Raw genomic sequence first — 22,424 nt, 5'->3', positions numbered from 1 at the left:
CCGTCACCTCTGAGATAATGGAGTCGAGTGCAGACAAGACAGAGGAAAAGTTTCTGTGTGCTATTTCACTGTTCTATATGATTTGTCTGTAACCACATACATGAAAATTGATATTTTAGTGTCACTGGCAAAATGCCTAATTTGTGCTCGGATTTTCAAGAGAAATGGGCAGACGTGCAGTTCACCAATGACGTTAAAACAACAGCAGTAGGAACACCCACTAGCCACCTCAGGCGAAAAAGTCGCTGGGCGGGCACTATATAAAGATGTGGTGGGGGTGGGGCTTAAGTTTGGGGCGTGGTTGGGTATAAAGTCATGGATGTAATACTGTCATCTTGATGTCCTCTGGTCTCATCCCCGTCATCCCTCCATTTCTTCACTTTTCTCTGTCACTCGCTCTCTCGGTGCCCCTCACATACTGACCAGCGGGGAGATCAGAGAGAGATCATGCTGTCTGTACTGGCACTGACGACCGTGGTGCTCACGGGCATAGGTAAATACATTTCAAAACTCTCCTTTGAACTTTTCATCCATTTTGTTACAACAGCCATTGCACTAAAATGGCACTTTAGATTAAATAATATATATATATATATATATATATAAGTTTTGAAACTGAGATGTAGCCAAAATACTTACCTGCTTTTTAACTTGTATATAATTTTACAGAATTATTGTACTTTCAGATGCACCTGTAACGTGTGCACCTGATGCTTACCTGTTAAAGACTGGCCAGGTTTGAGGTGTTAGATAGATTATGAAAGTGTCTCAACTAACCTAACTCACTGTCAGAGTTCATTCATAATGTGTTTTGTTTAGGCCTATATATCTTTATTTATTTATTTATTTATTTATCTTTTCCAAAAGTTAATTAGAATAAACTTTTTAGAAATAACAATTCATGCATCGAGTTTCTTTTCTGATCTGTGTCAAGGTTCATTTTTATAACGTGGGATTCCCTGCATTTGAACTTCGTTTCTAATGTGTTCTCAAAATACTCCAATTGCTACTTTTACTATTATAATAAATTCAGATTTTAATTAGGCACTTATTAAGTCATGTGGAAACACATTTTGTTCTATTTACTGTTATATCACTATTATACCACTTTTCACTGTTGATTTGATGAAACCTTTATTAGACACTTGTTTGCACACTGCAAACACTCCACACCTATAATTGTATTAAAAATTACAGTATAAAGGCATGTTGTGCAATTCTGCAGACTTGAGTTTTTTTTTTTTCACGTGCTAATATTTTGTTACTTATCTTCACGTTCAAAAGTCTCTACCAATACAGTTTTATTCCTTTTTAAAATTTCAAGTGTGTGTCACAGTAATACTCATCATCCTGTTTGTTTGTGTGTTTCAGTCTCTCAGACCGCAGCTATAGTTGTGTACACGAGCTGGGAGAGACATGCTCTGGTGGGCACAGATGTCAGACTTTCCTGCTCTTTCTTCTCCTGGCATTGGACTTCTCCAGACGTGACCTTCTCATGGAACTACCGTGCAGATGGGGCTAGAGACAGCATTGCAGTGCGTTGAAACACACACACACACACACACACACACACACACACACACACACACACACACACACCTTAAACTTCTTTTTATATAATTGTGGGGACTCTCCATAGACTTCCATACATTTTATGGATTTTATACAGATCTAATGGTAATTTCTATCCCCAAACCCTACCCCTAAACCTAACCCTCACAGAAACCTTTTTGCATTTTTACATTAAAAAAAAAAACACACAAAAAAACATTGTTTAATAAGCCATTTCCCTCATGGGGACCACTGGCTGGGACCCACAAGGTAGGCGATCTCAGATTTTACAATCTTTGTGGGGACATTTGGTCACCACAGTGTAGTATAAACATGTACACATTTACACACACACACACACACACACACACATGTTTGTTCAGCTATCTTTAGGGGACAAACCATAGACTTTTCATTGTTTTTATATATTGTTAACTATAATTTCTATAAACTACCCTAAACCTAACCCTAAAAGAAAACTTTTTTGCATTATTAGAATTTTAAATTTAATTAATTTAAATGGATCATTTTTCCAAATGAGGACGTCCCAAAATATCCCCAAAGGGACGTTTTGTCCGATTTAGCTCACTTCAGGGTACAAATTTGCCCCCAAAGTATAGCTAAGTGAGCACACACACACAAACAGAGACACAAATGTTTTTGTTAGTGTTTTGATACACTTTTGGTTTGAAAAATGTATTTTGCTGCAGTACAAAATTGTTACATATACAGGTGTTGAACTGATTCAGATGGTTTTGCTTGTCTGACTTGATTCTTTGAAAAGATCTCAAAAGAGCGTTTCATTCACAAATTAGCCGACCCAAAATATGGACACACAACTTAATTGCAAACAAGGAAATATTGTTTCCAGTATATTACAATGGATGTATTTTATTTTTTTTTTTTCATAAATTAAGCATTTAATTACATACGTAAAGTCCACATTTTGATCATCAAATTGACGTCACATAAAATTATAGGATTGGATGCATTAGTTCTACATTCCAAAATATCCCAAAATATTCAAAAACGCAATGCTTGTTTGAGGAAAAACTATGTTTTTCAGAATTATTTAATTAGTAATTACAGCATGCAGCCTCACAGTGTTTATATTAGAACTGCCAACTCAAAAATAAAATAAATTACACAGTTTGATTGCATTTCACCAAACCTATAAAAAGGTGTGCGCAACTCTGATATCTGTACAAAAACATGCCGACCCCTTGGGAATAATACCCATGTGTCTATATGGCTTGTGGCGATAATTAACATCCTCTCAAATTAACGAACCAAGGCTATGTGAAATAGAAATATAAGTGCCTTGTGGGTGTACTTCTGCTTACCGAATTGGAAAGCCGGTAGCTATTTGCTGTGCAAGTTTGTAATTTTGCCAGCCCGTAGAGACTATGGATGTGTTGGTTTGTGGATGGTTGATCATACTGGGAATTCAGGGAAATAACAATACAGTGAGCTGCTAAGACTGAAAAGATACAGAGCTCAAAATGTTGTTACACATTTTTGGTACAACGTGATCACAATGGAACAGTGTGGCTTTTCAGCTGCATGACTGAGAACAATTTACCAATTTATTGCTTGTGGAGACTGATCTGTCTGCCTCCTTTATTATAATCAGTGCATTATAATTAATTACTATGATTAGGTATGTGACAATTACATTATCATATGCTTTCTGCGGATGTTTAGATTTTCCACTACACAGGTGGAGTCCCTTATGTGGATAATAAAGGCCCCTTCAAGGACCGCCTGGAGTTTGTGGGCAACCCTGCTCGCCGTGACGGTTCGATTCTGATCCGGAACCTGGACTTCATTGACAATGGAACCTTCACCTGTGATGCCAAGAACCCACCCGACATAGTGGGTCGCCCCTCCAGTGTTCGTCTGCTGGTGTTTGAGAAGGGTAATAGATCATTATGAGCATTTTGTCTTTAAGAAAAAAACAATATAAAATGAGAACTGTTCTGTGGGAGATGTTTAACTCCCACAACAGCTACTTTGCAGAGAAAGCACAGTAGAAAGAGAGCTGTTGACTTTTTTTGCTTTCTCCTCGCACTACAGTTCGCTGCATAACTATCAAGACCTGCTTTTTGCCTTTAGGCCCATCTTATTCCAAGGTGGCATACGAAATCCGGGAGATCATATGCTGGAAGATGAAAGTTTGCCACTAATGGAAGTACAAAATAACGGCAAAGCAGGGACCATATTGGTTTTCTTGTGTGGTCATAACTTTTTTCTGAGAACACAATTTTGGTGAAAAATAGCCTCACATGGTGCCTTATTCATCAAGTAAATGCTTTTTTGTACAGGTGGTTTTGTAGTACATTTATATTAATGTTTCCTTTTTCTGTTAAAACAGTAGCTTTAACTTCTCAATGTGGTATTTGTGGGTTATACTGGCTTGTTCTGAAGAAAAAAGGAGAACATTTCTAGGTGGACATTGATTGATGTGCTCTGGAACTTTTTTCAGTAATATAGCTGTATAAACTCACACCATATAATACAGTTACTTTAAAAGAAGAACACAATGCACCCAATACAGTTCAGTAAGACTGTGCAAGAGCAGGTCTTTAAAGTGATAATTCACCCAAAAATTAAAATTATGTTCCATACCTAAATGCTGTTGTTGTGAGCTTCAGGAGAAAACAAGAATATCTGTGAATAATGACTAAATTTAAGGGCCCTATTTTAAGAGTGCTAGTGCTAAGCGCAGCACTATGCCATAAGTCATAAGCACAAAGTCAGTGGGCATGGCCATGAAGTTTTGGTATTTTCGTGCAAGCATGCATTAAGTCTAGGCGCAAGTGGGTTTGGCCAATCAGAGGTTCTTCTCTGGACCATCTGCGTCCTATTGTATATACATTTCCTCAAGCACCAGCAATATAAACAAAGAAAGGACATTCATCAGAAGTTGGTAGTGCAAATGGACTGTATGCAATGAATTAGAAGAATAGATATAAATGGACTTACATTATTTTGTGCATTAACTGCGTCCTTGTTAAATGGGACATGCTACCAATGGAAAATGTGTTTCTCGTCAGGATTTGGATTAGAGAATATATGTATTATTAACCATTTTCATCTACTGACACAAATCATGGCTAGTATTAATAGTGATTGTATCGGCGCGCACTTCACTTCTATCGGTCGGTTTTGATTTTGATAAATTTAATTCATTTATTGAAACACAAAAAAATTAAACCAAAAATATTTCTAAATTCAAATTACACTTCAAACGAAACAAAAATATAATCAAAATAACAAACTGGTCAAAAAAATCATACCAAATCTAAACATTTTACTCTTTCCAACTCCACTGGCCTCTTTTGCAGTGACTTAAAAATCACTCTGACAACAGGTGGAAAAATACCAATACAAATTAGATCATAAATGCAATTGTAAATATAAACATAATAATACTTGAAAAATAAACCATGACCTACAGATAGTTTAACACAAAACACTCCCACCCACACCCACTTGCGCCATGTGCTGGCACGAAAATTGCTCTTCTGATTAGCGCTCTCATGAAAATTGCTATTCTAATTAGCGCTCTCACGAAAATTGGACAAGACGTAGCACACGGTCGTAGCGCATAGCGCTGCACTTCCTGCGCTTACAAAAATAGAGCCCTCAGTCTGTTTATGACACAAAACCATTGTATGGCTTCAGAAGATTTGGAATATAGCTCACGAGTCGTATGGACTTTTTTTTTGGACAGTCATAGTCACTATAAAATATTGTTGTATAGCAAGATTCTTCAGCAATTTGCCATTTTGTGTGCAGTTTCTAATGACACAATGGTGAGGAAATGACAACATTTTCATTTTGAATAAACTGTTTTTTTAATCTGGAGATCTCAACACTTCCACATGTTCTCTTTCTCTCTCAGTTCCTGTTCAAGCTGGTGTGATAACAGGAGCGATTATTGGCGTAGTGTTGGGACTGCTGATCCTCATTGTGGCAATTTACTATCTGATGCGTTTCCTGGTGGCCAGACGAGTGTTCAGCTTGAGCATGAGGTCAGTCTGGGAGCACCTACTCCCTCAAGCCCGACCCGACCCTCTGCCCGGCTTTGACACACACACTCCTATACACACACACACACACTCTAACCAAGACACAGCCCAAATCCTCACCAGAACTTGAAAAGCAACTTTGTAAGCAGACAGACTGATCAAAAACCTGTGTGCCTTTACTCCTGGAAGTTGTGTAATACCCACTAATCAGATTGTAACTGGTGATTTCAGCCAGCACTTGCCATTTGTTGTGTGCGATATGCCTCAGGTGGTCAGTAAACAAACTGTGGGCTGAGAGCCACCAGAGGGCCACATTGTTCATGCATTTTTTTTCTTTTTTTTTTTCTTAGCAAACATGGCAGGAAAGGCAAAGGAAAAGAAGGCTCACCGCAAAAACAGGCAAGTGCTCACCTACTCTCTCCCAAACAAACAGATGCACACACACAAGCACACTACATGCTTGCAAGTCTCTCTCACTTTGCTGTGTTTAAGATCTCCTGTCCTCCACTGCTCTCCTTCCTCCTTTTTCTGTGATTAGAAGCTGCTGTAAGCTATTTTTTTTTAATAACCAACAAAAAAGTCCCTACTACCTGGAAGATATCATTGTCCTGAGAAATCCTAATTGCAATACATTATATTCTGAAAATGTGAAATTTTTTACTTGGAAAAGAACACGAAATCTCAAACAGAAATCTAGAGCTCTCTCTAATTTCACCAAAATGCGGGTGTATGATAACATGCAAACATGTCGGCACGTTAAGGGAGATGTACACAGTTAATGATAATCATTCACGTTTATGCAAATAAAAAGCATCAATGAGCCAAAGTTTAAAAAAAATGTCAGAGACAGGCCTGTAAAACACGATAAATGATCAGCTTGTTGATAATCGTACACCTTCAAAACAAATGCTTGCACTGCATAGCATCGTTTATCCTGTGCAGTTAGTTGACAATCCATCACCTATAAAGCAAAGGGTAGCCATTTTTTTTTTTTTTTTTTACATCCACTTCTGAGTGTCAGGCAATGCCTTTTTGGTTAAAAGTTGGAGATATCGAGAAGGAATATACCACATCAGACTTTGTACAGAACACAGCAAAATTCAGTGGCTGAGTATGTCTGGAGTTAGCAAGACAGCTAACATTACTTACAGCAGTTTTAACAAAACAGACGTTAGGGCAAGTTAGATGTAGAAGTCACTTTAGAAAAAAGTTTAGACAAATTTATGAGTTATGAGATGAGTTTACCTCCAAAATTTGACTGCAAACATTAGAGTCCCTTAAAACATAACCAAAACCAATGGCTGCTATTTTGGTAAGTATTTTAAAGTGCTCACAGGCATTACACAACAAAACAATAATGGGGACACAGTGATATGTTTGTGGAATAAAAAAGCCTGAAGACCTGGTAGTGTTTGCGAAACATGACTTTTTTTGGCAAAGCAGACTGTAGGTAAGGGTAAAGCTCTACTTCTACCTCAGCGTTTTGGCTCCTGTTTGCATGCCAGTCACACACTGTTTCTAAAGCTTAAAGGGATAGTTCACCCAAAAATGAAAATTCTCTCATCATTTACTCAGCCTCATGCCATCCCAGATGTGTATGACTTTCTTTCTTCTGCTGAACACAAAAAAAAATTATAGAAAATAATCTAAGCTCTGTAGGTCCATACAATGCAAGTGAATGGTGGCCAGAACTTTGGAGTTCCAAAAATTATATATAGGCAGCATAAAAGTAATTCACATGACACCAGTGGTTAAACCCATATCTTCAGAAGCTGCTGTAAATGAAAGGTGTGGGTGAGAAAAAGATCAATATTTTAGTTTTTTTTTTTTTTTTTACCATAAATCTTTCACTTTCACATTCACATTCTTCTTCTTTTGTTTTTGTTGATTCACATTCTTTGTGCATACCACCACCTACTGGGCAGGGAGGAGAATTTATAGTAAAAAAGACTTAAATATTGATCTGTGCTCATAAATATTAATTGCGTGATGTGACATTTGCCCTATTAACCATGTAACTGTAATTAAAGGGATTTAATTTTGTTTTTGGTGATTCACATTCTACATTCATATCGCCACCTACTGGGCAGGGAGGAGAATTTATAGTAAAAAAGGACTTTAATATTGATATGTTTCTCACCCACACCTATCAAATTGCTTCTGAAGATATGGATTTAACCACTGGAGTTGTATGTATTACTTTTATGCTGCCTATATGTGCTATTTATACTTTTAAAGTTCTGGCCACCCTTCACTTGCATTTTATGGACCTACAGAGCTGAGATATTCTTCTAAAAATCTTCGTTTGTGTCCAGCAGAATAAAGAAAGACATAAACATCCGGGATGGCATGAGGCTAATGATGAAATAATTATCATTTTTGGGCTGCTTTAATTAGCAGTGACAATATGTTTGAAATTCAGTACGTATCTGCAAGTGTCTAAGTTTTATCTATGTTAAGACTCTGGATGCTCTCTATCCCAAAGAGCACCCTCAGTCTTTGCAGTCCACTTGGAATCCATACTTTGGTGCCACTTAATAAATAAAAATAAAAATAAAAATTGTGAAATATGCACCAGTGTAGGCTTCTCAAAAGGGCGACATAGGGGGCACTCTTGTGGTTCTTCATGGACAAACGCAAGCGAAAGTCAAATGACAGCAAGTGCACATCGATGGTGCCATTTGTTGGGACAGGGCCATTTATGTATTCAGTTGCACCTGTGTAGCCACACCGTGTCTTCAAAACCATGAGCACTCAAATGGAGCTCATACATCTCTTTCTGTGCTAACATGCCACGCATTCATATACTGACTTACTTTCCCTTTCTCTCTCTCAATGCTTTTTTCTTCTGTGCGTGCTTTTCCATGCCATTATCCCACTTTTGTACAATCATTTATTTTTCTTCTCTAGCTGTCTTTCTCTATCCTTTTGCTGCCATCCTCTCTTCTCTCTGCAGGTGAACAGTACGATGCTTTCACATTTAATCAGGGATCAGCTTTAATCATTGTATTAGTTCATGACAAACACTATCAAGTACAGTCAAACCACTTTCTTCCTCACACATCTCATCTCTTATAGGATCAAATTACCAGAATTCCAATCCTGTTTTGTTTGCGTTATTTCTGTCTTTAAAGAGTTTGTTCATTCTTTGTTTCTGTAATCTGTTTCTATTTACATACAGTACCTCTGTTTGTACTCCTTTTTGTGTATCTCCTGTCAACTTCATTCTCTCTCTTTCATTTCTCTATTTCTTGGTTCTGTCAGTGTAAACCCGGTCCACCCTCCAGTTCAGTGGTTACTCTATATTCAGTGAACTGAATGCAGGTTGATAAATGGTAAAAGCACATGGTATAAAATCACACTGCAGAAACTTTCTGCAACAATTACACTGTTTTACACTATATAAAGTTTAAACAACATTTCTATGACAAAAGCAGCAAAAATTATTTTTTGCAATGTATTTCTAGATTTGATCACAGACGTCACTATAGAACTAAAAAGATGAAGTGTGTAATTTCTACGCCACTAGTGGCACCAAACAGAATTGCAAATATACAGACAGGTTTTCGGACAGGTTTCCCAAACTCATGCCATTGGTTGAGCCAGATGACATGTTGACCGCTAAATGCAAATTTCATTATCACACGGAGACCGTATACAGCACAGTTTTTCTAGACGTGTCTGTATGTGACGTCAGTGCATGCGCCTGCCGTTGACTGTCACAAAGTAGTTTAGTGCGTATGCGTCGACTGCATTCCATAGTGGCTCGCTGTCAAAAGAGTATACTTTAAAATAGGGCTGGGTATTGAAACAGATTTCCCGATTCAATTCAAGGCCGTTTCACAAGCTCTCTATTCGTTTTGATTCGATTCCGATTCCTATTACATTCTGATTCATTTGGGTACAGTATATTTCAAATATAATGTGCATTTTGCTTACATATAAAAGAAATATCTCTCAGTTAATGTTGTTGATTATGCAAGGGACCATCTAACTAGGTACATTATGAGAATATAAATTTGAAAATTTGTATTTGCTAATTAGTTTTCATCATGGTCACATTTTAGCTTTTTAACAATGTACAAATTTCATGTATTCCATCAATAAATTTGATGTCTTAAAATTGCGTATAGATATATTTGAGCTGTCAGAATTAATGGGTTAACGTGCGATTAATTAAAGTTTAATGTATTAATTTTTCTTAATTGCGATTAACGCATTTACTGTTAATACAGCATAAACACTGGGTGGAATGGAGGAACCTTTGTAATGTGTCCACCTGGAGTCATTACATTGACGCGTACTTTACAACACACACACGCAACAGTGCTTCCGTGTCAGTGATAAAAAGATGGAGAAAGGACCTCTTAACGCTATTTTATGTACAAAACAAGCCCAGATGGGACTTGTGATATAATCAAGTATTTTTCAGGCTCTGTAAGGCACATTTTAATAATTACAGAAGCACGGCAAGTCTTTACTACCACCAAAATGCAGAATTTGACATTTTTATCTGCAAGCACTTTTCATGTGCAGTTCAAAGCGGTGCTCGACGCTGGCGTTGACACCCTAACGCAAATCATGAGGCTTCAGGATTGCTGTAGGAAAGTGGATAGCCACAGTCTACCAGCAGATTAGTACTGTGGAGGATGAGAGTTTAAGGGATTTAATGCCCATTGCAATGAATATGCAACCAATAGGGAAATTAGTTCTTTCAATTAGTCAAACTCCCTCTTAGACTTTGGGAAACATTTAATGTTACTTAATTTGGTGCTATTTTAGGGCAGTTCCATCTTTATACATTGGAAGGCATTGTTTAGAAAATGTTAATAAATCATTATATTGTTACATATTGTTTTGTTTTCTCTCCTAAGATGGAAATAAATGTATTTTGACAGGAAAGGAAGTATATACAGTATAATTTCAAATTTCATCACTTTCAAAATGTGCGATCTACAAAAGATTATGCGATAAATTAGGATTAAAGATTTTAATCGACTGACAGAACTAATATATATATATATATATATATATATGACTATAAATTGTGATCAGTTGAATGCCACGTTGGTGAATAAAAGTACCAATTTCTTTCCATAAGAGCAAAATCTGTACATTATTCCAAACTTTTGGCCACCAGTGTATATATATATATATATATATATATATATTACGTGAAAGGATCTCAGTGCTGAACTTCTTCGCCACTATACTACTCAATAACTTGCGAGTAAAATCTGAAATTATTCAGCCAGTGGCTAATCATAAACATTTTTAGTCACAATTTGAACACATATGCAAGTGATTTACTCACTTGTAGAGAGTTGCGCATAGAGTAAAAGATCTATCTTAGAATTTTAAGAATCAAAATCGTGATCGTTCAAATGAAGATTGCGATTAATTGGAAAATCAATATTTTTACCCAGCCCTACTTTGAACGGCTGAGAGCTCGACCGTGTGCGAGACAGAACGATGCACGGAAAAAAGTATACCTCAGCCATAGTATAAACAAAGCACTGTTTCCCCCACTCTTTGGGGAAATCAACCTACGAAAGGCTTACTTATTTTCTCCTATCCCATTTTGATATAAAGAGAAAACTAGGCCATATTTCATACAAAAAATTACACACTCCACCTGTTTTTCAGTTACATGTAAAGCACCTTTCACCTGACAGAACAAGGAAGCTGATCCTCACTGAAGAAAGCTAAAAGATAATCAAACATGTTTCAGCGACCCAAGGGTGAAGTTCAGCTGTATGTCAGTTCTTTTATTCAGGTGCTGTGATGTCACGCTGTCACTCCCTAACTGGCCACTTCCTGTTTTGTCCTCCCTTCCAGAAACGGAGAGTTCCCCTGGTTACCTTCTAACCACTCGTTTACAACTTCAATCTTTTTTTTCCAACTTTTTCTTTTCTATAATGAAACTACCTCCCTTATTCTGACTCTCCATATCTGTTACACTCATCTGACCATCCCAGTCTAACTACAAACCCTTCCTTTTTCTTTCTTTTCCTTTTCTCTCTTTTTTCTCTCCCTCTATATCTTTATTTCTCTCTCTCTATCTTTCCTCCCGTAGTGACTCACTCCTCCCCTCTCCACGCTCCCTCTCTCTTTCCAGGCTTCGGTTCTGACAGATCCGGCCAAGCAGAAGGTGGTGGTATCGGAGAAGAAGAAACAAGAGTCTCGCAGGGAGAAGAAATAGGGGTTGAGAAGCAGAGAGCTAGAGCTCCAGGGTGGGGCTGCCTCCACCCAGGCCCAAGCCCCGGAGGAGGCAGCGGGGATGTGCAGTCAGGGCAAGGTGCTAATGACCATTGAGCTAGAACTCACTAAACAGGAGAGGGAGGAAACACAAACTAAAACGAGCCTCGTCCCATTTTTCTCTCAACTAGTGCGCAAAATCACTCTCAAATAAGAGAGAAGGGCATGAAAAGAGGGGTGGTGGAGAGTTTTGTAGGAGAGGAGTGACATATGAATCCTCAAAGCAGGAGGACAGGAGAAGTCTTTTTCATTTTAATCTCGGCATGAGTCCATTCACATTTACATTTACTCATTTGTCAAACAACTTACAGTGTGTTCAAGGTATACATATTATCACTATGTGTGTCCCCCTGGAATCAAACCCAAGACCTTGGTGTCGCTAGTGCCATGTTCTACCAGTTGAGACATAGGAACACATTAAACGCAAATTTTCGGAAAGGACTGCGGGCCTTAGAATCAGGGCTGTCGTCACGATGACGAGTCATAATAGTTAGTACAAGATGGCAAAATCATAAGAAATCATGAGAGTTGGCTCGTTCAAAAATTCCCATAGAGAAAAATAAATGAACCAACGAACGATGTTATTACGATGACTTACCTAAACCTAAGCATAAAGTGTAACCCCTTACCCATACTCTAAACCTGACGATGATTTTAATAGAAAAATACATTTTGGGTACCACGGAAGAAAGAAAACATTGGAGTTCAGAACTTAATAAGGGTAGCATATTACAGGTTATTGACATACATCGGTCATTTGTATTGCATAAATAAAAATGGAATGAGTAACCAAATGTTCTCAGTGACTTGGATATAGGAGGCAAGCTAAAATGTCATACCTGTTTTGTCTCGATTTTAAATTCAGTTTGTTGATTGACTGGACTCTATGGGAATAAAAGTCTAACCATTTCGTACAAGTCATGTTGTATGATATGTTACGATTTCGCAGTCTCGTATGAATGATTACAAGTTGTCATAAGACTATGTTTGTAAAATCTCATCGGTACATTGTATATTATGTATCTATTCTGACCGGCTGTGAAGTTGTCACTTCACAATGCATTTCCACCCATAGTGAGGACAGAAACATTTCTTGCTGCTCTAAAGTTGTAGCATCATGCCCGGTTAGAAAATAACACTTCAACCACATCACATATTCACAACAAAACCCAAAGTTGAGACCCTTCCATTACACACACACACACACACACACACACACACACATCTCTCTCTCTCTTACACTCATATTTGTGAGAGCTGTAATAGTGGCAGAATGGGAAAGCTTTCTCTTGTTAAGTGACGGACTGTTCTGCCATATCTCTCGCTTTCACACAGCTGTGACTGCAAACACATGCAATCTAATACAAGAACACAATTTTAGGCACACATTTTTCACACTCTGTACTATTTCTATAGTTGCTTTGGAAACTTTATATTAACTGTCTTTTTTTCTCATTCTCTTCCCTCCCTCTGTCTCTCTATCTCTTGTATTTTTCTCTGTTTTACTGCATGTCTTTGTTCTTTCAATCCTCTAATCTCTCTTCTTTATAGTTGTTCTGACACTTTAAAAAAATTTTTTATTTTTTTAATGTTTCACCTATAATTCAATTCTGTCATCATCTGATATAATGGTGCTATTACATCACTTCCTCTGCCACTGTAGGCCGGCCCCTTAAAGTAGCTCCCCTGACCCCCAGCATGCTCATTTATTTGATGCTAAATATATGATTTGTATTTTTAGCCATGGAATCACACAAACACTTCAAATATTATGTTAAAAATATTATGTATGCATGTCCATTTTTCATCACATCTCCATCGATTCTCACACACACACACACAAACAGTCCCATTGTGTATCCCATCATGCAATTTTAAGAGCCTTTTGAAGAATTCGGAGCTGCAGAAGTTTATTTTGACACAGTTTAAAGCAGTTCCACGCTGACTTAAAGAGTCTAAGTGTGTGTGTATGTGTGTGTGTGTGTGTGTGTGTGTGTGTGTTTAGTCTGACTGCAGTGACTGAAATCCACTGAATGACGTCGATACTGTTGGCAGAGACACGCACAAACACACAGCGTGAGAGTTACTGAAAACTCTAAGCCAAATTCTCACATCTGTCTGCATAAGCTGTTGTCTGACAAACAGCTGATTATTTTAACACTCACTTGTAACCGGAGAACACACTCTCTCTCTCTCTCTTCCTCTCTTCCCCCTCTGTCTCTTTAAAGGGATAGTTTACCCATAAATGAAAATGAAAAGTCTTAATTAACTGACTCTCATTTTGTTTCAAATGTTTTCTTAACTTTCTTCCATGGAACAGAAAAGTATACATTAGGCTGAATGTTAAGGACTGACAGCCTCAGTCACCTTTCACTTTCATTGTGTGGAATAAAAGATGCAATGGAAGTGAATAAGACTTTTAGTCCCTAACATTCTTCCTTTTATTTCAGTGTGTAAATAAAGACAGAATTTTTATATTTGAGTGAACTATGATCCCTTTAAAAGTCTTTCATTTATAGTGGCACTTTTTCTTGACGCTTTCCACACATATCGTTCAGAAAGGCTCATCACTCCATCTCGAGTTATCTTTTCACTCTCTTATCCTCCTCTTCTCTAACTGTCACACAGATAACACCACCACCTCGGCTATGATCGGATTAGCATACTACCATACTGCTTGTACTATTTCTGCAGTATGTAGCATGTATACTGTGCATACTAAGCGAAAGCATGGAATACATGGATGACCTACAACATATTTGGCAAAATGTGCAGTATACAACAGAGCATCTTTTTCTTGACTCATTATTTGATCGTGGCGCCCAAAGTTATATTGTAGAAGATATAATTACACAAACTTGAATTAAAAATGCAAAATAATCGTGTTTTTGCTGGATGCCACTCCCTAAATTAAACATGCAACGTAATGGGTTCTTGCGACAACAACGTAGCATGCTATTATTTGATGCATAAATCGCTATTTAAAAAAAATAGTAGGCAGTATACAGTATATACTGCACAGTAAGCAGTAGGATAGTATCCCATTTCGAACATAGCCTTCTTTGCATGCCCTGTTTATGCTGGTAAGAAAACACCAATGCTCTTTCCTGCCCCCTGCCACCCACAGGAGAAAATTCGCATTTGGCTATTACGTCGCAATTGTGGCGAAAAAAAAAAAAAGATAATCTAGCTAGCTCTCTGCTGACTACGAAAGGTGCGTGTTATTCACGCTTTTGCATATGTAAGGTTTTAGTCCAATGACATGTCTGTAATCCTTCAACATGTTAGGAGAACAAAACAGGATTATAGCAATATTCGTTATGTCATTGTAAGTACATTTAGTAATGCTGTGCGGTAGCACCCTGGTACTGTTTGTGTGTTGAATGCAGAAATGTAATATAATTTAATGATGTTTAATATTATTTCTGCACTTTCTTTTGACTGACATGGCAGAATTCATGTGGTGGTTCTGTTTGCATGTTAAGACCACAGGAGGTTATGCATTAAGGACAGAAAGATATCGGAAAGTTTTCTGTTTTGTTTTTTGTGAAGAAAGTGGAAAAACTGGGAGAAAGACTTGGACTGAATTCATATTCATGTGAAAAGCCAAGCCAAAATCCAATAAACTTCTCAATTTCACAGGATATGGCTTTCTTTCCAAGTCTTCATGTCTGTGCATGTCAGCACTGAGCCAGAGACAGGCTCTCATCTGGAATGCTAAGAAAAACTGTAGAATTGCAAGGGCTTGAGGAAAATGATATGATTGTTAGCCTACACAGATGCTTTTTATGCATCTCAAAGTAAATGTCGAACAGCCACATGGTACCTGCCATTAAACTGTGTTTAAATATCGGGGAATTCCCATGTTGTATGTATTATGCACCTGTATTGGTGCAGGTCTGGGTAACCATTCTCTCTTCAAAATCCATTTACAACTTCTAATTATTTGTATTTTTACTTTTATGTTGACTTTAACCAATCTAACTGTGGTTTTCTGTAAAATGTGTTGTAAAAAGAAAGTATATCTCAAGTTCAAATTTTAGAAAAGCGTCAATAAAAATCAGATACCTTGTGTGTGTTTGTGTGTGTGCAATGGATTAACGTGGAATGAACAGTAGTGGAAAGCAGTGAAGCAAATCTATTTCAAAGTATTTCTTTAGAGGAGACATTTACTATGTAAGAAACTGCAATGATTCACTGTAAATACTAATTGTTATCTAAAAAATAAAGTTGACTTAAGCTTAATTTGTTTTTACTAACCTTAGAAAATTTGATCAAGTTACTGTTACACTAAACCCTGAAATTAACCCTCCTATTGCATTTGGGTCAATTTTGACCCAGGAGAGGTAGATAATCATTTTTAAATACCACAGTTTTTAGTGTGGGAACCAGACCTTGTGACTTTGTCAAGAATATCAAAATACAATTTTCTTTTTTTTTTTTTTTTTTACATTATTTTTTTCTTATAAACACTTCACTTCCATTTGGCCTGTTTCCCATACTCTCTCTCTCACACACTTTTTTGTCTCTCACTTGGACTGCATCTTGTTTACAATCATGCACACACACATACACATAGAGTTGTCACACACAGACACACACATTCCTGTACAAAACAGACATGACAGATGTAACAAACATATCAAATAAACTAAATCAAAGGTACTTTTGTCTAAAGGGGTTGTGGTGAGAGCAAATGTTCATGCACAAATTAGTCTAAATAAGTTTTGAAAGAGGAAATTGTCCGCATTTTACTCTGCAGCCATCTGATGCCGAACCAGCTTACAGTATATTCACACATCAACATTCGGCAGTTCATGCAAGTAAATAGAATAGATTTTGCTTAAAAACATAGTAAAGAAGTATTAATGTTGTATACTAGAATTGTACAGTTGTTTTGATGAAGTTTAGTTGAAAAAGAATACGTTGGTTTCATGACTTTTGACCACCAATTTATGAGTAATAGGAAATTCATTCAAATAACTAATACTTCTCACTAAAGATGTTAATATAAATTGTATATTATGTTATTTATAGATACATTTTTAAAGAAATGTTGATAAAAAGATGTCTTCACATGCATCACGCAGGTTTTGATGTAGTTAATGTATATTTTAAATGTCATAGAATTTCTACATTTTATTTTTTCTAAAAATATTAATTAATAACATTTATATTTGTCAGTTAACATGCCAAAAAAATCAGTCTTTTTACATGTATGAACAGGTAAGAACTTATTAATGACTTACCATATAGGGCTATGATTATAATTGATTTATAAGCTTAAATTTCAAATGTGTATGCAGATTCTGAATGCAATAGTAGGGTTAATATAGTTTTAGCTCTTGCCTATAGTTGTTGTTTTGTTGTAGCTGGTGGGTTAGGGTTGAAGTCACTACCATTACAGTGATTAGTGTTACTATGGTGAACTTGGAGCCTGTTAAATTCAAGCTATTCAGGGCAGTGGTGGCTCAGCGGTTAAGGCTCTGGGTTATTGATCAGAAGGTCAGGGGTTCCAGCCCCAGCACTGCCAAGATGCCACTGTTGGGTCCTTGAGCAAGACTCTTGACCCTATCTGCTCCAGGGGTGCTGTAACATGGCTGACCCTGCATTCAGACCCCAGCTTGGCTGGGATATGTGAAAAAAGAGAATTTCACTGCAAATGTGTGATAATTATAATCAAAAACAAACCTACGGTAATAGAGCCCAGTAATAATTTCTTACACTGTATAACTTATACTGTATAATGCATATTATTTAAATAATTAAATAAAAATAATGAATCTTTAATCACATATATGAGTTAAGTCTACTTGTTACAACTTATTTGTTCTTAAATAGTTCACTTTACTTGAGCCAAATAAGTTTACTTATTAAATGCAAACTAATTGCCTTAAAATGTTTTAAGTAAGATCAACTAATTTGATTTTAAAATGTTGTATTGAATAGATTTGAATAGATACTGTAACTGAGTAGAATGTTATTTAATATTGCATGTAATACTTTTTCAAAACATGCTTTGTGGCATTCATTCAAAATGTTTCAGCGTTAAATGTTAGAATGTTCAATCAAATCATTCTTTTTAATAGGGAAATGTGACAGCATAATTAGGTTGAACAGAAATTGATGGACAAAGATAAGATCTGCATTTGCTCAGAAAATGCATAAAGAACAAAAAGCTAAAGCTATGTATAGTTAAAGCATGTTGTTTCATTAAAAAACAAAATAAATAGAAGAAAAAGCTAAATCTATATAACCTGTCAAAATGTAATGTTGATGAAAGAGAACATGCAAATTGGCTGATATTCACATTATATTAATGAATGATTTAAATGTTTTAATTTTTGACATTTAAATCAAATCTATCAAATAACGTAACTAAGTTCAGTATGTAGTATCCTTAATACTGATTATTGAATAAGTCACTCAACAGCATATGTAGAGTACACTGTTTGCCTGCTAAGTTTTACACAACAAAGTGAAATATGTCCAAACTCTACAGTATTAATGAATTATGTACAACGTGAAGTACACATGATCTATTTCTGATTTTTATGTCAGTGGAGTATCGCTCCCAGGCACAGCAGGGGTCATGAGTACATCTGCTCTCTTTAAGGTTCAGTTCTTAAAGGGATAGTTCACCCAAAATTGTAAATTCTCTCATCATTAGCTCATGCTTTCCCAGATGTGTATGACTTTCTTCTGCTGAACACAAATTAAGATTTTTAGAAGAATATTTCAGCTCTGTAGGTCCATACAATTTAAGTGAATGGTGACCAGACCTTTTAAGCTCCAAAAATCACATAAAGGCAGCATAAAAGCAACCCATATGACTCAACTGGTTTAATATGTCTTCTGAAAGGAATAGTTCACCCAAAAATTTAAATTATTCACTTGATGCCATCCCAGATGTGTATGACTGTCTTTTCAGCAGAACACAAATGAAGATTTTTAGAAGAAGGAGCTCTGTCAGGTCCTTACAATGGAAGCACACGGGTGCCAGCACTTTGACAGTCCAAAAGTCATATTTAGGCATTATAAAAGTAATCCACACGACTCCAGTCAATCGATGAATGTCTTCTGAAGCAAACTGATACATTTGTGTAAAAAATAAATAGATAATTAAAACGTTATGCAAAGCGTGACGTATGCGCGTTGGCGAGTTCACTTATCTGAAGTGGCACTTATTTACAACAGAACAATGCACGTCACGTGAGAGTTCAGCCATTTCAAACCACATCAGAGCCCTGGTTGGAAGCGCTGATTTAAAGTTAAAAACATTTTAATTATCAACTTGTTTCTTACATAAACGCATCGATTCGCTTCAGAAGATATTCATTGATCGACTGGAGTTGCGTGGATTACTTTTATGCTGCCTAAATATGACTTTTGGACCATCGAAGTGCTGGAACCATGTACTTCCATTATAAGGACCTGACAGAGCTCTATCTTCTTTTAAACATCTTCATTTGTGTCCTGCTGAAGACAGACAGTCATACACATCTGGGATAGAATCAGGGTAAGTGAATAATGAGAGAATATTCATTTTTGGGTGAACTATTCCTTGAAGCTATGCAATCGATTTAGGTGTGAAAAAGATCAATATTTAAATCTTTTTTTACTATAAATCTCCACTTTCACTTTCTGAAACTTTTACTTGGTTTATTCTTTCAGAATGTGAAAGTGATAGTGGCGATTTATGGTAAAAAAGGAGTTTTTAATCTGTTTCTCACCCACACCTATCATATTGCTTCTAAAGACATTGATTTAACCACTGGAGTCATATGGATTATTTTTATGCTGCCTTTATGTGATTTTTGGAGCTGAAAGTACTGGTCACCATTCACTTGCATTGAAAGGACCTAAAGAGCTGAGATATTCTTCTAAAAATCTTCATTTGTGATCAGCAGAAGAGAGAAAGTCATGCACATGGGATGGCATGAGGGTGAGTAAATGATGATAGAATTTTCATTTTTGGGTGGACTATCCCTTTAATGCATCTAGCGGAGACGTTGACGGCAGTTGTACTGTAGTTCCTGGTCTCAAGACTTGATTTAGATGTCAAACAAACCCTGAAGCCAGATCAGCATGTACAGATCATGATGATGGAGAATTCAGCTACTAATTCTCCTGCCCTAAAAATGGGCAAAAAATAACTTATTATAATAAGTGTGTTTGAGAGAAAGAGAGAGGGGCAATTGGTAGCAGGTGCAGATACACAGATTTCCTTTGCCATGGCATGAAGAGTGTGTGTGTGTGTAAGGGCAGAGGGTGGGAAGTAAGCTTCGGGTTACCCTGAGGCACAAATGGGGGAGAGAGAAGAGGCTGTTTGTGTGTGTGTGTGTGTGTGTGTGTGTGTGTGTGTGTGTGTGTGTGTGTGTGTGTGTGTGTGTGGAGAGAGTGTGTGTGAGTGTGTGTGTTTTTACCAGGTGGAGAAGAGGGTATGTTACCTCCAAAAAAAGCCACCAGTGTATTCCACACGTGTGAGGAAAGAGTGGGTGAGATCTGTACATCGGTTATTCATTATCAGTGAACATGGGGAAAGGGGTGAGTGTTTCTTCCTGTGTGCTTCATCAGTTATTCTTTCTATCAATTGTTCTCTGTTCAACTTTCATGGTCACACATTGTTATTAGTGTCATGCACACTTAAATATTGTATTGGGTTAGTATCACAGACATTTCTTATGAATACATTCTGATTGTATAGGAGTTTGTGTTTGTGTGAGAAAGATTCATCTTAGAAAAAGTGTTGGAGGGTAAATCTCTTTAAAGAAATTTCATATTTATTTAGTATTAAACATATCAATACTGTATATATATTGCATATTTTTCTTAAAAAAAAAACATAAAGCCTGTTTTTAGAACCATTCGGATAATTTTTTTTTTTTTTTAAAACCTGCATTCTACCAGGATGTATACTTTCCAGTTTAAATTATATTTACATTTTCCCTGCATTGCAGTATTGAGAATTAGATTTTTTGCATTACAATAATGAGAATTTCAGCAGAAAATGTGCACACAAAAAAAAAAAAAAAAAATTATAATGAAAAATTTCTTAACTGTCCTAAATATGATCCACTTTCTTACATAAAATAATTTTAGATTATATTCTTATGGTTTGGGGGTGAAATATGACCCAAAAAAATTCTTGATAATTTTGGTGAGATTCACCCTGGTAGGAGCTTCTGATTTTATAACATTTTGTAATGTTGTGAAATGAGCTTAGTTTTAGTCTATGTTGTCAAAAATGTATATGATTATGTTATTTGACTGATATCCTGATAATGTACTGTGTCTCTACTCCTGCTTAGGGTTATAATTGTGATTATAAATTATAGATTAGGCTGGCCGAAGTTTAACTTGTTATAATAGAAAGGAATTTATTAGAAAATAGACCTGATAGAAAGGGTAATGTATGATCTTCTCTCTGGTCCACATGCTGTTCTGTCTGTACATGTGTTTCTCACACACACACATTTATTCACAGCTGATCGAGAGTGACAGGGTCAGGTGATGTCCATAACACCCTGTTCCTCAGTATCTAGTGTGTCAGCACACAGCACACATTTCTTGCCAAAGCATGCACATAGTAGACTGTGTTAGATGATCCGACCACTCCTTACATGCTGAAGCACACTCACTGATTACACTGTCAAATATCATGGAAGAAATTGTAAGTGGTGCCTGTGCAAAATTCGCAGCCTCCACTTACAATTTCTTCAGAAACTGTAAAAGATCCTCTTAATTTCTCTCTCCATCTGTCCCCTCTCTAAATCTCTGTATCAGTACGGACATGAAGGCAGCCCTGAGGCTGCTCAAACAGGAGGAAGGAGAAAGATGAAAGAGAAAGATTTAGATGAGCTGAAGAAAGAGGTGTCACTGGTAAGAAGTTAATTTTTGTGTCTGTAGGGAACATGTGTCTAATGTCAGTAAGTGTGAACAATCATATAAAAGAGTGTGAGAGATGTTCATTAGAAATCATGTCCTTAAAGGGATAGTTCACCCAAAAATTCTCTCATTATTTACTCACCCTCATGCCAACCCAGATGTGTATGACTTTCTTTCTTCTGCTGAACACAAGATTTTTAGAAGAATATCTCTGTAGGTCCATACAATGCAAGTGAATAGTGACCAAAACTTTGAAGGTCCAAAAAGCACATAAAGGCAGCATAAAAGTAATCTACATGACTCCAGTGTTTAAATCCATATCTTCAGAAGTGATATTAGGTGTTGGTGAGAAACAGAAAAATATTTAATCCTTTTTACTATAAATCTCCACTTTCACATTCTTATACATTTTGAAAGTTAAAGTGGAGATTTATGGCAAAAAAAAGGACTTAAAAATGTATCTATTTCTCACCTACACCTATCATATCACTTCTAAAGATATGGATTAAACCACCAGAGTCATATGGATTGCGTTTATGTGGCCTTTATGTGATTTTTGGAGCTTGAAAGGTCTGGTCACCATTCACTTGCATTGTAAGGACTAATAGAGCTGAAATATTCTTTTAAAAATTCATTCAAATCTGGATTGGCATGAGGGTGAGTAAATGATGAGAAAATTTTCATTTTTGGGTG

At 36.6% G+C, this 22,424-nt stretch overlaps 2 protein-coding genes across 5 annotated transcripts in view; both read left to right on the top strand.

Moving 5' to 3' along the window:
- Positions 1 to 339: 339 nt before the first annotated feature.
- LOC127442787 (myelin protein P0-like) lies at positions 340 to 15,917 on the top strand. Of its 4 annotated transcripts, none has more exons than XM_051700976.1 (6): positions 340 to 493; positions 1,372 to 1,535; positions 3,256 to 3,469; positions 5,459 to 5,588; positions 5,936 to 5,984; positions 13,507 to 15,917. In XM_051700976.1, exons 1-6 carry the CDS (start codon positions 448 to 450, stop codon positions 13,522 to 13,524), a joined length of 621 nt encoding a protein of 206 aa, XP_051556936.1. In that variant the 5' UTR covers positions 340 to 447; the 3' UTR covers positions 13,525 to 15,917. The 4 variants fall into 4 exon arrangements, with proteins under 4 accessions (XP_051556936.1, XP_051556937.1, XP_051556934.1 ...); XM_051700977.1 differs by having other exon boundaries at positions 13,395 to 15,917; XM_051700974.1 differs by having other exon boundaries at positions 11,704 to 15,917.
- Positions 15,918 to 20,318: 4,401 nt separating this feature from the next.
- LOC127442775 (sodium/potassium-transporting ATPase subunit alpha-2-like) overlaps positions 20,319 to 22,424 on the top strand; it is a 29,890-nt gene continuing 27,784 nt past the window's right edge. Inside the window, exons 1-2 of the mRNA XM_051700953.1 lie at positions 20,319 to 20,390; positions 21,630 to 21,725. Of these exons, the coding sequence (XP_051556913.1) occupies positions 20,379 to 20,390; positions 21,630 to 21,725 (108 nt within the window). The 5' untranslated portion in view covers positions 20,319 to 20,378. The remainder of the gene's footprint in view (positions 20,391 to 21,629; positions 21,726 to 22,424) is intronic.

This window comes from Myxocyprinus asiaticus, chromosome 6 (genome assembly GCF_019703515.2).
Source record: "Myxocyprinus asiaticus isolate MX2 ecotype Aquarium Trade chromosome 6, UBuf_Myxa_2, whole genome shotgun sequence".
NCBI classification, from domain to species: Eukaryota; Metazoa; Chordata; class Actinopteri; order Cypriniformes; family Catostomidae; genus Myxocyprinus; species Myxocyprinus asiaticus.
Note: the sequence above shows the minus strand (reverse complement) of the source record. Positions and strands in the feature narration are given on the sequence as shown.

Coding starts and splice junctions, on each gene's coding strand:
- LOC127442787 (XM_051700974.1), top strand. CDS start 448: ATGCTGTCTGTACTGGCACTGACGACCGTGGTGCTCACGGGCATAG. Junction 1,536..3,255: donor GGGCTAGAGACAGCATTGCA/GTGCGTTGAAAC, acceptor GCGGATGTTTAG/ATTTTCCACTACACAGGTGG. Junction 5,985..11,703: donor AAGGCTCACCGCAAAAACAG/GCAAGTGCTCAC, acceptor CTCTCTTTCCAG/GCTTCGGTTCTGACAGATCC.